This window comes from Scyliorhinus canicula, chromosome 12, assembly GCF_902713615.1.
Source record: "Scyliorhinus canicula chromosome 12, sScyCan1.1, whole genome shotgun sequence".
In the NCBI taxonomy this organism is placed as follows: domain Eukaryota; kingdom Metazoa; phylum Chordata; class Chondrichthyes; order Carcharhiniformes; family Scyliorhinidae; genus Scyliorhinus; species Scyliorhinus canicula.
In genome coordinates, this window is record NC_052157.1 from 149,527,852 (window position 1) to 149,543,851 (window position 16,000).

General features: G+C 43.7%; 1 protein-coding gene across 6 annotated transcripts in view; it reads right to left on the reverse strand.

The window, feature by feature from the left end:
• Positions 1–16,000, reverse strand: part of nlk2 (nemo-like kinase, type 2) — a 182,715-nt gene that overhangs the window by 37,672 nt on the left and 129,043 nt on the right. For 4 of the 6 annotated variants that reach the window (XR_005462637.1, XM_038814483.1, XM_038814481.1 and 1 more), the window contains 2 exons: positions 4,749–4,834; positions 1,745–1,849 (listed from right to left, as the gene is read on the reverse strand). Coding sequence is in view for 5 of the 6 variants with exons in the window: in XM_038814483.1 (XP_038670411.1) it covers positions 1,745–1,849; positions 4,749–4,834 (191 nt within the window). In the remaining variant the exon portion in view is untranslated. The remainder of the gene's footprint in view (positions 1–1,744; positions 1,850–4,748; positions 4,835–16,000) is intronic. The other 2 variants (XM_038814484.1, XM_038814485.1) reach the window with 1 other exon arrangement.

Here is a 16,000-nt window from a genome sequence, read left to right on the forward strand (position 1 = left end):
ATACAATGTCTTGCAACTAGCTTTCACAAGACAGTTCATTTACACTCATTAGAAAAGTTCTATCAAAATGTAAAGGTTCCCATTGTATTATGCAGTACTTTGTGCATTATATAATGCATTACTTGCTGCTTTCCTGTGGCATCTCACAAATTGTCACGGCCCAAGGATAATTTTTGCATGAAGCAGGGTTACAGTATAATTGGACCCAAGCATGCAGACATATTCAATCCTTTTTTAGGTCATACATTCCCTCATTACTATATTTGATTTGATTTTGTATTATAGGGAAATCACAAGCATTGGAACACGTGTTTCGCAGCAGTACAATTTAAGGAGCTGGAAGAGGTAAAACTAAGATTACAATGGTGGAAAGTCGTGATTAGAGTACGACCATTATACTTTGGCAGTTGCATTGTAGTGTGGCAACAGCAGTTTAGTGGAGAAATTGAGAGGTACAATCAAAATATGATAGCACAGATAAGGTTACATATAGACAGGACCTAGACACATATGCAATATTTATTTTTATACATTAAATAAACTAAATGGACATCTTTTAGCAGGTTTACAGGATTGGCCTCAAAAAACATCCATTGCTACAGCAGTGCTGCATTTTATTTGTTCTGTCTTGAGGCAGTACAATGCAATCAAGTGCTCTTAAGATTTACATCCTGAAGTTGTTTTCTTTAAGGGAATGTGTTTGGATTGGCAGCTAGTTACAAGTTTGAAACCCATCAAAATAAAGTTTCTCACCGAGATGTTAAGACATTATGGTTTGTTACTATTTTGTTAATGCATTGAGCCATCTTGTGTAGTTGAGGATTGCTTTAAGAAACAGGATATTCTGTGATACTACTCATTGTGTCAGTATGATGTACTCTTTCATCCCGTATAACGTAATATATTGGGCTACTCAGCATATGTAAAATTGGCATAAGGTGGAGTGGGAATGAAGTAGAGCGAAACGAATGAGGTGGGAGGTTGGAAAATAATCCATTTTCATAATTTCCCAGAAGGGCACAAGCAGCTCCAGTATTCTTTAAGCAGTGACCTGGAGTATTAAAACTGCAAGTGGCAGAAGCAAGTTTCCTAGCATTATGCCAATTTTGTATCAAACAGCATCCTCCAACATGTAAACGGGACAACAGATTAGAAAGACTTGCAGCATGAACTTCACAGTAGATCAGTGTTTATTTTAATATCTTGTTACAAGCATTTTATCAAACCCTGTAAATACTCAGATGGACAGGCAGCATCTGTGGAGGGAAAAGACAGAGTTAACGTTTCATATCTGCGACTTTTCATCAGAACTGAGGTGTTGAAACGTGATTGGTTGAGAGCAAGAGAAGGGATTGGCGGATGAGGATGGGGAAAGAAGGTCTGTGTTATGGAGGAGTGCAGGAAAGATGCGATAAAAGGACAAAAGATTTTATGGTACAAAAGTCAAAAAGGGCAAGTAAAGAAACAGAGGATCTGTCTAGATAAGGTGCAATAAAAAGCTAATCTGATGAAAGGTCACCGACCTGAAACATTAACTCTGTTTCTCGCTTCAAAGATGCTGCCTGATCTGCCAAGTATTTCCAGCATTTTCTATACCAGATTTCCAGAATCTGCAGTATTTTATTTTTATCAAACCCTAACTAAATCGCCGTGAGGATGAAAGCAAAGGTCAAACCCAAGTTAAAGAAATGTACACAATTCGAAAAAGAACTAGCTTGTGTAGATATGATGCAAAGCTGCATACCCTCAAAGCAGAAAAGAATAGCCCATAGCCACATCTATGACTGCTTACGTCCATTATAACAATTCCACCAAATCCCAACTCACGTAAATGAACTGGAAGAAATTGCTGTGAATATATAAAAAATGCAATCTGAGATCTATTTTGCATTAAACATATGTTTAATTTCCAGTAACAGCTGTACAGATGTTTACTTTACTATGTAAAGCAGGTATTTTTGTTAAAATAAAAAACTAATTTCATTGGTCATGCGATTAACATAATTTGGTGATTTCAAACACCAAAACCTACTAATTACAAAAGACGTTTTTTTTTAAGTAGGGATAAAGGAACAACTACTTTCCAATTGGATTTCATGTAAACTGTGTGGATAGGTGGCTTTCAATTAATAAATTATGCTGACCACTATCACACTTAAAACAAATGAATAGGAATTACAATAAAGTTTATTGTAGGTAATTGTGCTGTACATTTGATCTGAAAGCTACAGTCAAGTTTTTAAAACAAATAATTAGATTCCTCATTGTCGATTATTTCTGCCATTTACCCATGCTGTTGAATGCGACTGCAGAAATAAACATATTTTATGTACAGAGAAAATAAAACTCACCTAAATAGGCATGCGCCAGTTGAGTTTCACATTCCACTATCAGTATCAATCCAAACCTTACTAACCAAAAAAAGTTTGCTTTTTCATAGGAAGTTTTCTAAAAGTTGGCTTAATTGATTGACAGAATTGAGTTTCAAAAACGTGGACAGAACCTAGACCCAGATCAATGTTGTAAGTGGCACATGCATTTTGGATATAATTACCATCTACACTGCTATATGTAAAGATTCTGCCTGGGTGTCACTTAAAAGATAAACTCATGTTTATATAAAAATGTAATTTATAGTAGCGTCTACAAAAATGGATGAAAATTTATGTTCAAATAGGGCAACAATGGTAAAATTAACTTAAAGCCGTTTACATTTAAATTTTTGATTCCTCTTGGGAAATTATAATCTTTCAGGTTTAGCTCCTCTTTGAGGCAGGCAACTTCCAGAATCTTCAAGCAATTATTCACAGGTAAGCCTTGGGGTGTATGTGTGTATATACGCGTGTGCATGCACGTTGTATAACATGGCATGGCCTGATTATGTAAAAACATTGGTTGAGCAGAAGCAACAAGGCAACCCGAATTTTGACCTTCTCAAATCAACTGCACTGAAATCAACTTAGATAGGTTATTGGCTGACTCAAGTTTGAGGATCAAGGCTGGGATCTTCCTAGTTGAATGGTTCAGCCAAATCCACTGAAGTATCAGGTAGCTTATTCCAAAGGTTATTAAAATCAAGCTAACAATTGTTTTAGGAGTTTGCTTTAATTTCTGTTAAATAAATGCCTGAGAGGATAACTTCTTGCACAAATCAAGAAAAACACCTTGCTACCAAAAGATGTGAAGTTGCAAAGTTTTGAATCCTGCTGGTCCATAAAAATCAAGGACAACTAGTGACGAGAAGCAGCATCTTTTAAAAACAAAACATTTAGAATCGTTAGGAAAACAAAGGTAGTTTTAAGGAATTTATATTTGTATTGGTAAATGTTAGACTAAGGTATAGTTTAAGTGGGTTTAATTTAATGTTTCTGTGCCTGGAAGGATAAAACCTACAATTAAGTTCATGCTGGACAAAGGTGTTTTGTATGTGTGGGGATTGTTTAAGTTCAACTGTGTTTCTATTGTGCTTAGAGAGGGCTACAGCTTTATGAATAAATACATGGCATAAGCATGTGGATGTTGCTTAACAACTGGGGCCTTGTATGGTAGAGAAGTTATTAAGTTTTAGCTGAATTTGTGGGCAGTTGGAGACAGGACATTGGTGAGTGAACAGCTCTCAACTCTGTCAGGAAGGAGAAGCTGGACAGGACAAGGGAACTGGAAAGGTGCAAGCTGCCTAAGGAACAGGATACACGCCACTTAACCAGGGAATTGAACAGAAATAACGTTCAAGACAACTGAAGTTAAAAGAATAGAGACCAAGATATTGTACAGAAGAATTCAAGGAAGAGTAAACAAAGTGTTCTGAGTTAGAGAGACAATTGCAGTAACTAGATTTATAGTGAGACAGCAGGCTACAGAGGTAGATGAAACATTTCATGTCATTTTAATACAGTCTGGGAATTAAGTGCTAAAGCAATTGTGAACAGTTTGTACAGCTAAAGAAATCCTAAAGGTGTTGATGTAAAATCCTAGACTGGATTCACTGTTCAAAGTGGAGCAGAAGCTTTAAAGGTGCCATTTTGAAAATCTGATCTCAATACCAGAATACAAGCCACTAAGGAAAAGCATACTTACGAGAGAAGATTTTAAAAGTGCGTTTTTGGATGTGAAGTTTGAAACCTCACACGTGACAATCATCTGGGGTAATTCAAAGGAGACATCCACAAACATTCACTTTGGAGTTCAGAGTGGAGAGTGTATTTGCCCATAGTTAGCTTGTGTGCTTAAAAGGGACTGTGTTAATGAGGCCATTGTAGATTAAGATGTACTTTGTAATCAGCGTTAATCTTAAAATGTGTGTATTTGTTAAGCTAAGAAGGGAGCAAAGGAGTATGTATAACAATGCACTTTTCATATTTAATAAATATTTTTCCTTGTTAAAACTAATTAGCGGTCCTGTGACTCTGTTCTTCCAAGTTTTATTTAAAAAAGCAAAAGTTATGGTTTTTGATCCAAGCTTCCATTTTGGGATCTTCCCATATATCAACTGAGATCATAACAGTATTAGCAATGATTTTCTAGAACTTAAAATGTTCATTGTTGTTTTGTGCATAAACTATGCTACAACATAACGTAAAATTGGGCCTTGCTTGATATTACTGAAAGCTAGTAATACACCATGTGTATTTGGGATGCATTGGAAGGAGCATAAGCTTTGCTAAATAAACCAGAAAAACAATACGTATTTTAATTACCTCTTACTGGTACACAAATTCATTTATTATAGAAAAATAGACCAAACTAACCTTAAGGACACAGTTGCTGTTCACAAGAAGGTTCCCTGGTTTAATGTCTCTGTGTAATATGCCGGCTGAATGTAGATACTTCAGTCCTAAAATTAAAAGTAATTACATTTTTAAAGCAGCTAAGTACAACATTGTTGGTTTGTCTAATAGTATCCACTCAAAAGCATTTCCAGTGGTCTCTCGCCATATTCTGGTGAATAAGTACCCCAATTCATTGGATTTTGCCATATTGGGCTATATTAAAAATCTATAACATTTCATCTACTTACTAAAATATATCCTAATTCCTATTTGTATACACTTGCATCATGTGCTAATTCCCTCCTTCCTTGTGACATTTTACCTGGTATCTACACATCTTTTAACAGGATGGTTGAGATCAAAATGAAATTGCATTTAGAGCAGCTTTAATGCCCTCAGAACATTGCAAAGCACTTTACAAAGCATTTGACAAACTAATTGAACATTTCTGTGGTCACTATTGCACAGAAATGCAGCCATCAAGTTGTGCATCGCAAGGTCCCACACAGCAACAAGATAAATAGCTGGACAAACTCTGTATTTATAATAATCTTTATTAGTGTCACAAGAACGCTTACGTTAACACTGCAATGATGTTACTGTGAAAATCCCCTAATCGCCACATTCCGGCACCTGAGGGAGAATTCAGAACGTCCAATTCACCTAACAAGCACGTCTTTTGGCACTTGTGGGAGGAAGCCCACGCAGACACAGGGAGAACGTGCAGACTCCGCACAGTCAGTGACCCAAGCCGGGAATTGAACTTGGGACCCTGGCACTGTGAAGCAACAGTGCTAACCACTGTGCTACCGTGCACGATGGTTAAGGAATAAACACTGGATCTTTTACATCTACCTGTGAGCACAGCTGAGAGCCTCTGCTTAACATCTCTTTAAGGTAGCATCTGACAGTGGGACACTCCTTCAAAACATTACTCATGTCAGTCTGAACTGTGTTCAAGTCTCTAAATGAATTTTTAATTCATTACATAACTCAGATAAGTGAACTACCGCTAAAGCCATGATTTTATGGATAGATACAAACTCCACTCGTGCAATCCCTAGGCATTTTCTTATCTAATTTTTGAAAAACTGACAATAATGAACCAGGCTTGGGCAGCACGGTGGCACAGTGGATTAGCCCTGTTGCCTCACGGCGCCGAGGTCCCAGGTTCGATCCCGGCTCTGGGTCACTGTATGTGTGGAGTTTGCATATTTTCCCCGTGTTTGCGTGGGTTTCGCCCCCACATCCCAAAAGATGGGCAGAGTAGGTGAATTGGCCACGCTAAATTGCCCCTCAATTGAAAAAAAAATGAATTGGGTACTCTAAATTTAAAAAATAAATGAATAAATAATGAACCAGGCTTCATCATACAAAATTTCCTTCTCTGGGAACGGACGAGGTGGGAGAAAGAACAGGAAAGGGACGATAAAAGACAGAGCTGAATTAGTCTAAGTAATAGACAATAACATAATATTTACAGAAGGAGGATCGTGGTCAAATTATTAGCATTCATACTTAAAAGTTCCTGCAAGTTAACATTTAAGATAATCAGTAATTATTGTATAAAAATTAGAATGAATTTCCAACAAGTACGACTACTAAGAAAATTTGCAAATCAAAATTTATATAATTCACAATTAGAGGAGCATTGTTGTAGACCCAATGTTCATGGTTTCTTTGTGACAAGAGTAAGCTCGAATAAAAGAGCCAAGTAAAAGATTTAAACTATTCATTGCTTCAATATCATATATATAAAAACTTACTTCAAACATTTCCCGTGTGCCTTAAAGTGTAATTTAGACATGAAGAATATTTAGTTTTAATTAAACCCTGATTACAATCCAAGCAATTCTGCCAAGATGGGAATGGAGTACAATAAAACAAGAGTCCAAATAGGTTTTCAAGTTTTCCCTTCAGTAACCAAGTTAGGTGCCTGGACTCGGCAAAGCTATAAAGAAAGAGACTGATTGGCCTCCTTAGTCTCTGTGAATCTGTTACTTCTTGATTGTTTGAATGTTGCATTCCTCCTGGCCTAAACCGTTGAACCTAATTTACAGTTAGAAACAGGTTTTAATATTGGCACAATAAAATCTAACTAAAAATGGCCTAATAATAAATGTACCAACATGGTCTAAAGAGTAGAAAATCCATTCTCTTGAACTTCCTTACATCAAATAGAAATAACCCTGGTCTGCTCTTGCATGCCTTCTGGTGGTTGTTTACAGGGGAGCAGGAGTGAAATAATAGTTAGCATCTGCTGCTCAGCTAGCATTTAAAAGAGGACAAAATGGCAACCACAATGGTTAGGAGATACACATTTTTGCAATAACTTTTTCTGCTACTAAATGTTTGATGTAACAAATCATAAACTAAACTATAGGGAAAAAGGAAATATCTGGACCTGTGGGCAGAAGACTAAAAACACCACATAAACACGGAGAAACTCCACACAGTCACCCAAGGCTGGAATCAGACTCGGGTCCCTGGCAGTGAGGCAGCAGTGCTAATAACCACTGTGCCACCCTGTTAAATTCACAACAAAATCCCGTTACAGCCAGACCTGCAGTGGTAAATTGGGGGATTCTTAACATTCCTCATGTGATCATAACAAAAATTTGCGCTAACATCCTGGATTAGGACACACAGACAAGGGAATTCCCTGGAATCACAATTTTGTTTTGAAAAAACTGCCACAGGTTTCTTGGGTTTGCAATACTGAAGTGCAAAAATATCTACATTTAACGCCAGCATCTTTCTAGGTCAGATGTAAATTACTTTTATTAATTGAAAAGTTTGGTCCCTTGAAGAGCTGAAAAAGTGTAGAAAAGGAGTTTGTGCTAGACTTTTCTCTGAAATTCAGGAAATCTGAAATTAAAAAAAAAGTGTCTAGAGAATTAGATTGTGATCAGGGCGAGGGGGGGAGAGAGAGAGGGGGGGGGATAGAGAAAGAGGAGAGAGCGGGGGGGGGGGGGGGGAGAGGGGAGGGGAGGGAGATAGAGAGAGGGATAGAGAATAGAGTGGGGAGAGAGAGGGATGAGGGAGAGAGAGGGAGAGGGGAGAGGGGAGAGAGGGAGAGGGGAGAGAGGGAGAGGGGAGAGAGGAGAGGGAGAGAGAGAGGGGAGAGAGAGAGGGGGAGAGAGAGAGGGGAGAGAGAGAGGAGGAGAGAGAGGGGGAGGGGGGGCGAGAGAGAGGGAGAGAGAGAGAGGGAGAGAGAGAGAGGGGGGAGGAGAGAGAGGGAGGGGGGGAAAGAGGGTGAGAGAGAGAGAGAGAGAGAGAGAGAGAAACACAGTAAGAAAAGGAGACGTGAATTGCATCAGGTCAGGACCCCAAATAATAATAACCTTTTATTGTCATAAGTATGAAGTTACTGTGAAAAGCCCCTAGTCGCCACATTCTGGCACCTGTTCGGGTAAGCTGGAACGGGAATTAAACCCGTGTTGCTGGCCTTGTTTTGCATCACAAACCAGCTATCTAGCCCACTGAGCTAAACCAACTATGGCTACTGAAGGCACCCCTAGAGCAGATCTGAGCGCAATTAATTCCCAAGTTTGATGATGAGTTTTGAGAGAGCTTAGCAAGTGAGGTAACCAGCAGAAAGCTAGGCCCTGCTCCTGCAAAGTAAGCCAGCAGGCAAGGCGTGCAGTTTACTCCCTATTGCCTGATGAGAATTCAGCAAACTATGATGTGGCAAAGACTATTTGAAGTGCATATAAGTTGTTGCCAGAGATGCACCTTCAAAAAGTCCACACGCTTTGAAAATGACAGGATCAGACGTACATCAAATGTGAACAGCTTAAGCAGTTTGTGTTTGATTGGTGGATATGGCTGCTGAAGGTTGAGGCCACATATTAAAACCTTCAAATAAAATAGTGCCTTTTGAAGAGTTCAAACATTCCTTCTACCTATAAAAGTGCACGTAGAGGAACAGAAGGTGGCAAAGGTCAGGCAGGTAGCAATTCTGGCTGATGATCTAGGAGGTTGTCCAGAGCCCTAGTCTCAAAGAAATCTCTTCCTCTGTCACCCCCAGCAACTTGGAAAGGATACTAGATGGAAGAGTGATAGGAAACTAAACATTCATGGGAGAGAAGGGACAGCCTGAAACACAGGACTCCCTCCCCCCCACCTCAGACCAGAAAGGATGGGGCTGAAAAAAAGGAGCGAGACTCTGAAGGTCACGAGTTTCAAATGCCACAAGGCCAGACATCTTTGTGTTGACTGTTGGAAGCTACAGGTAAACCCCAGCGATTTATTGGGGCACAAAGGTACTGAATGTCAGATGGAGAACATAGCTGACCAGGCTGTGGCTCTGGCCACTAGCAGCAAGTCCTTGTAAGCACGCCCCCATGGTTACAGGTGAATTTAGCAAAGTCCCTGAGAGTTACAAGGATTGTGTGTCAAAAGGAAAGATGTGCCCATTTTTCCAGATTGAGGCAACAAAGCCAGCAGTCACGTTGAGGGATACCAGGGTCAGCAAGCTCTACTGTTGGGAGAGGCATGACTATCCCCTGGTGAGTACAGTACAGGTCAAAGTGCAGGTAAAGGCTATCAAGGGAGGATACTGCTCATACCTTTACACAGGGTTTACTTGGAGTGTGGCCTTATTTCAGGGTCAATGACCATGAGAGTCATCCTTAATTTATCTGTGGACGGAGTTAATCTGCTCCTTGGAAATGACCTGGCAGGATCAAACGGTGACATCGTCCTACACAGTTTTAGTAAAGCCGAACAAAGTCAGTCGGCAGCAAGGCCGCTCAGTGGTTAGCACTGCTGTTTCACAGCTCCAAGGTCCTGGGTTCAATTGCGGTCTCGGGGCGACTGTGTGGAGTTTGTACTTTCTCCCCGTTTCTGCGTGGGTTTTCTCCCACAGTCCAAAGATGTGCAGGTTAGGTGGATTGGACATGCTAAATTGCCCCTTAGTGTCCAAAAGGTTGGAGAGGTTATGGGATAGGGTGGAGGCGTGGCTTTAAGTAGGGTGCTCTTTCCAAGGGCCGGTTCGATGAGCCGACAAGCCTCTTTCTGCACTGTAAATTCTATGATTCTATTCTATGAGAGAGCAGCTGCTGGAGATAGACCATAGCATTTTTCCTGGAGTGTGGTAACCTGGTCTATGACCAAACACATCCCTCAGAAGAGGCCAAACCAGCATTGCAGATGGATGATCCTGCCTGTTTGGTTATCCAAAACCTCATTGAAGACCCTAAGGATATAATGTACAGACCTTCCTTTGTTGCAGCTTAACATGCCAACCCAGATCCAATAAGTTAGCACAGACTTCATAAATGGAAGCTGAAGCAGAGGGAGGTGCCGGGTGTCATTATTTTAAAACCAGATATTGATGAGAAAGTGCTGCCCGGCCCACTCCTCCACCTGCAAAGGGTGCGGCAAAAAGGGCCATTTTGTGGCGGTATGCCAGGCCCGGGCGGTCGCTGCTGTCTCCGGGGATGAACCGGGGCCGCCACCACAACTCTCTCCATGGGCCACGTGCGGGCAGCGGGCGCCGCCATCTTTGTTTTGCCAAGCCACATGCGGGCCCTGGGCGCCGCCATCTCGTTCCCCAGGGACCACGTGCGACGCGTGGGCGCCGCCATCTTGCACACCCCCAGCCATGTGCGACCTGTGGGCGCCGCCATCTTGGCTGGAGTCTCAGGACCCCGATTTAGATGACCACACACCGCCCGAGGAAAATCTTCAACTTTTACCACTACTTGCCTCGGTGACCCTGGACCAGTCTCGGCCCCGAACGCTCTCGACTGCGACGACGACCGTGCTCATCAACGGGCGCAAAACATCCTGCCTGATCGACTCCGGGAGCACAGAGAGCTTCATACACCCCAACACAGTAAGGCGCTGTTCTCTTCCCATACATCCAGTTAACCAAAGAATCTCCCTGGCCTCCGGGTCTCACTCTGTAGAGATCAAGGTGTTCTGCGTAGCTAACTTAACGGTCCAGGGAAGGGAATTAAAAAATTTCCGACTATGTCCTTCCTCACCTCTGCGCTGCCACGTTCCTCGGGTTAGACTTCTAATACAACCTCCAGAGCTTAACCTTTAAATTCGGGGGCCCTATAACCCCCCCATCACTGTCTGCAGCCTCGCGACCCTCAAGGTCGACCCACCTTCCCTTTTTGCGAACCTCACCCCGGATTGCAAACCCGTCTCCACCAGGAACAGACGGTACAGTGCTCAGGACCGGACCTTCATTAGGTCGGAAGTCCAGCGGCTACTGAAATAAGCTATTATCGACACTAGCAACAGCCCCTGCAGAACTCAAGTAGTGGTTGTAAAGACCGGGGAGAAGCACAGGATGGTTATAGATTATAGTCAGACCATCAACAGGTATATGCAGCTCGACACGTACCCTCTACCCCGCATATCTGATTTGGTCAATCAGATTGCACAATACAAGGTCTTTTCCACAGTGGACCTCAAATCCGCCTACCACCAGCTCCCCATCCGCCCGGGCGACCGCAAATACACTGCATTCAAAGCAGATGGGCAGCTCTACCACTTCCTGAGGGTTCTCTTCGGTGCTGCAAATGGAGTTTCGGTCTTCCAACGGGAGCTTTACCGAATGGTTGACCGGTACGGTTTGCGGGCCACGTTTCCGTACCTCGACAATGTCACCATCTGCGGCCACGACCAGCAGGACCACGACACCAACCGTCAAAAACTCCTCCATACCGCAAAAATCCTTAATCTCACCACAACAAGGACAAATGCGTGTTCAGCACCGACCATCTAGCCATCCTCGGCTACGTAGTGCATGATAAGAGTATAGGCCCAGATCCTGAACGCATGTGCCCCCTCGTGGAGTTTCCCCTCCCCCCATTGCTCCAAGGCCCTGAAACGCTGCCTGGGATTTTTTTCATATTACACCTAGTGGGTCCCCAATTATGCGGACAAGGCCCGCCCACTAATCCAATCCACAGTTTTTTCCCTGTCGGCAGAGGCCCGCCAGGCCTTCAGCCGCATAAAAGCGGACATCGCAAAGGCCACGATGCACGCAATCAACGAATCCCTTCCATTCCAAGTTGAGAGCGACGCGCTCGACGTAGCTCTGGCGGCCAGCCTCAACCAAGCGGGCAGTCCCGTGGCTTTCTTCGCACGCATCCTCCATGCTTCAGAAATCTGTCATTCCTCCATTGAAAAGGAGACCCAGGCCATAGTAGAAGCTGTGAGGCACTGGAGGCATTACCTGGCCGGCAGGCGATTCACGCTCCTCACTGACCAACGGTCGGTTGCTTTCATGTTTGATAATGCACAGCGGGGCAAGATAAAGAACGATAAGATCTTACGGTGGAGGATCAAGCTCTCCACCTACAACTATGAGATCTTGTATCGTACCGGGAAGCTAAACGAGCCTCCTGATGCCCTATCCCACGGCACGTGCCAACGCACAAGTGGACCGAATCCGGGTCCTCCATGAGGGCCTCTGCCACCCGGGGGTCACTCGATTCTTCCATTTCATCAAGACCCGCAACCTGCCCTACTCCATCGATGAGGTCAGGACCGCCACCAGGAACTGCCAAATCTGCGCGGAGTGCAAGCTGAACTTCTACATGCCAGAGAAAGCGCACTTGGTAAAGGCTTCCCGTCCCTTTGAACGCCTCAGTATGGACTTCAAAGGGCCCCTCCCATCCACCGACCGCAACACGTATTTCCTGAATATGATTGACGAGTACTCCCGGCTCCCATTCGCCATCCCCTGCCCCGACATGACCGCAGCCACCGTCATAAAAGCCCTCCACAGTATCTTTACACTGTTCGGTTTCCCCGCCTGCATACAGAGCGATCGGGGGTCCTCCTTCCCGAGCGGCGAACTGCGTCAATTCCTGCTCAGCATGGGCATTGCCTCGAACAGAACGACCAGTTATAACCCCCGGGGATACGGGCAGGTAGAGAGGGAGAACGGAACCGTCTGGAAGACCGTCCCTACTGGCCCTGCGGTCCAGAAATCTCCCAGTCACCCGCTGGCAGGAGGTCCTCCCCGATGCACTCCACTCCATCCGATCACTGCTGTGTACCACGACAAATGAAACACCTCATGAACGTTTCCTTGTCTTCCCAAGGAAGTCCTCCTCCTGGACCTCACTCCCAACCTGGCTGGCAGCCCCTGGACCCATCCTGCTCCGCAAGCACGTGCGGGAGCACAAGTCGGACCTATTGGTCGAAGGGGTCCACCTCCTTCACGCTAACCCTCAGTAACGCCTACATGGCGTACCTCAACGGCCGACAGGATAGGTCTCCCTGCGGGACCTGGTGCCCGCTGGATTCCCCCCCCCCCCCCCCCTTCCCCTCACCCTCCCTCCCACCAGCGCACCCCACGGCCGACCCCTTCCCAGGTGAATCAGTTCTCCCACTGGTCCCATCTAGGGGTGATGAAGCTACCGAAGAAACCAAAGTCATGCTCCCGGAGTCACGGATGCCCGAGCCGGCGCCTGCATCACCGCCGAAACTGCGACGTTCACAGAAGACGACCAGGGCCCCCGATCGACTAATTGCTTAATTTTGATCTGTACATGTAAATAAATACTGTAAATAGTTGTGACATGTAACAAGGCAAAAACACTGTACCACCGATGGGTACCACCATAATCTCAACCTCTACCACTGTATAACGCAAGACCACCACCCCCGCCGGACTTTGTTTTTAAACAGGGGGTGAATGTGGTAGTCGGTATCAGGGGTATTATGGTACCCAGGTTGAGGCTGTAAGACCATTGGTGTGGGAGGTACCTGAGACAGCAAGATCATTGGTGAAGCCTGCCTGCTGGTTCCGCCCAGTAAGATGGAGTATAAGAGTCTGTGTCTCCCCAGCTGATGCATTCTGTACCTGCGCTGCTGTGGGAAACATCTAGTCCAATAAAGCCTTCAATTGTCATCCAATCTCGCTTCTGGAGTCATTGATCGAGCATCATGCGTGTATGACTTTTTTTTACTAAATCCTGGTTTGCAAGACCAGCAGACACTTTGGTTATGGAGGTGCAATTAAAGCATCTTAAAAAATGAAATTATCATTCGTCCCAACCACGTATATTGTTTACCTGAAAGAGGGCTAATGGAATTTTGTTTATATCAATCAAATTACTGCGGATGCTGGAACCTGAAACGAAAGAGAAAATGCTGGAAAATCTCAGCAAGTCTGGCAATGGCAGCATCTGTAGGGAAAGAAAAGAGCTAACGTTTCGAGTCCGATGACTCGGTGAAGAAGGAGCCGTGCTCCGAAAGCTCGTGTTTGAAACAAACCTGTTGGACTTTAACCTGGTGTTGTAAGACTTCTTACTCTGTCAAAGCTGACAGAGAAAGTGGGAAATATTAGGGAGAGACAATGAAAGATGAGTCATCGCCACAGAAACCCAGGGTAACCGGGTGCTAATGGCCACAGAAACCAAGGGGAAAGAATGTTAATGGCAGTCCCCAGAGAGGACAAAAAATGTGAAAGGTCAAACAGCAGGGAAAGTTAAATCAGAGGATGAACTGTAGATGTGGGGGGAGGGGAAGGGGAAGCAAAGAGGAGAAAGGTGAAGGAGAAAGGTGGATAAGATTGGGGGGGGGGGGGGGAATTAAATATATATTAAGAAAGAAAGAAATGGTAAAAGACAGTTAAAATGAAATGAAAACAAATGGGTCAAGGTGGGGTAGAGCTGATCATCTGAAGTTGTTGAATTCGTGTTCAGGCCGGAAGGCTGTAGCGTGCCTAACTGGAAGATGAGATGTTGTTCCTCCAGTTTGTGTTGCGCTTCACTGGAACATTGCAGCAGGCCAAGAACAGACATGTGGGCATGGGAGTAGGGTCTTTTGTGAAAGTGGCAGGGAACAGGAAGGTCAGGGTCCTGAATGCACATAGACCAAAGATGCTCAGCAAAGCGATCACCCAGTCAGGGGTATTTGTATGAAAGCTGGTTCCCTGGGATATAGATAATTAGTGACATTAGTAAACCAGGGTTAAAGCAAATCACTGCGGATGCTGGAATCTGAAACGAAAGAGAAAATGCTGGAAAATCTCAGCAAGTCTGGCAGCATCTGAAGGGAGAGAAAGAGCTAACGTTACGAGTCCAATGACTCTTTGTCAAATCGGACTCGAAACGTTAGCTCTTTTCTCTCCCTACAGATGCTGCCAGACTTGCTGAGATTTCCAGCATTTTCTCTTTCGTTTTAGTAAACCAGGGGCTGGTTTAGCACAGTAGGCTAATCAGCTGACTTGTAATGCAGAAAAATGTCAGCAGCGCGGGTTCAATTCCTGTACCGGCCTCCTCGAACAGGCGTCGGAATGTAGCGATGATGGGCTTTTCACAGTAACTTCATTGAAGCCTACTTGTGACAATAAGCGATTATTATTATGTTTAGCTTTAGCAAGATGATGTAATTAATGGGAGGAGCCAGAGAATGAAGCTGTCAGGTGTTGAGTTGTGGAGTTCAGTTTTACTCTGAACAAACTAGCAGTTTCTCTCAAAGCAGTTTAGTTGTAAAGATTTTGCCTGCGAACATAACAGCAGTTTCTGAAAAGGCTAGCACGTTGAACAGTAGTTTGACACATGCAAGAATTTACAAGCTGGTTCCTGAAGGATTGCTCTCTCAAAACAGTTTATCCAAGACATCTCTTTTCCAACAAGTATTCCTGGGTCTACCAACTGTATTTAAAAGTGGATTTTGACCCGAGATGGGTTTTTCTTGAGTGGAGATAAAAGATAGCAGTTATGAATTAGGTGTTTAATTTCATTGTTCAGCATAGTTTAAACTGGTAATTATAAGCCATTTTCTTTATGATTTGAAAGTTATTTTTAAGACTGTTAATAATAAAGTTTGTTTTCATACACCAATAACTGTCTCTTCATGCATAAATACAGAAGAGGACAGAAGAACAACAATAGTTGTTCAGTAAAATCATCAAGCTTGGTGCCTACTTCTGCACGTACCAACGTGTATACTAGAGAACATGGGAGAGAAGTAATAAAAAAAAAGACTAAAAGATGAGCAGCACTGGAACTCGTGAAACAAAACTACTCCCGCGCACATGTTACCCGATGGCCTCCTTCTGTACCATAAATTACATGATAATTCCCTATCTGCGCATTGAATCACTCCTGGAGCAGAGTATCTGTTCCTCTCAGTCTTATAACTTAAATGAAATATTAGGGTTTCTGTCCAGTAATCTAGCAATTGTTATGGTCTGGTCTGGGATTGTAATTGAATCATAGAATTTGCAGTGCAGAAGGAGGCCGTTTGGC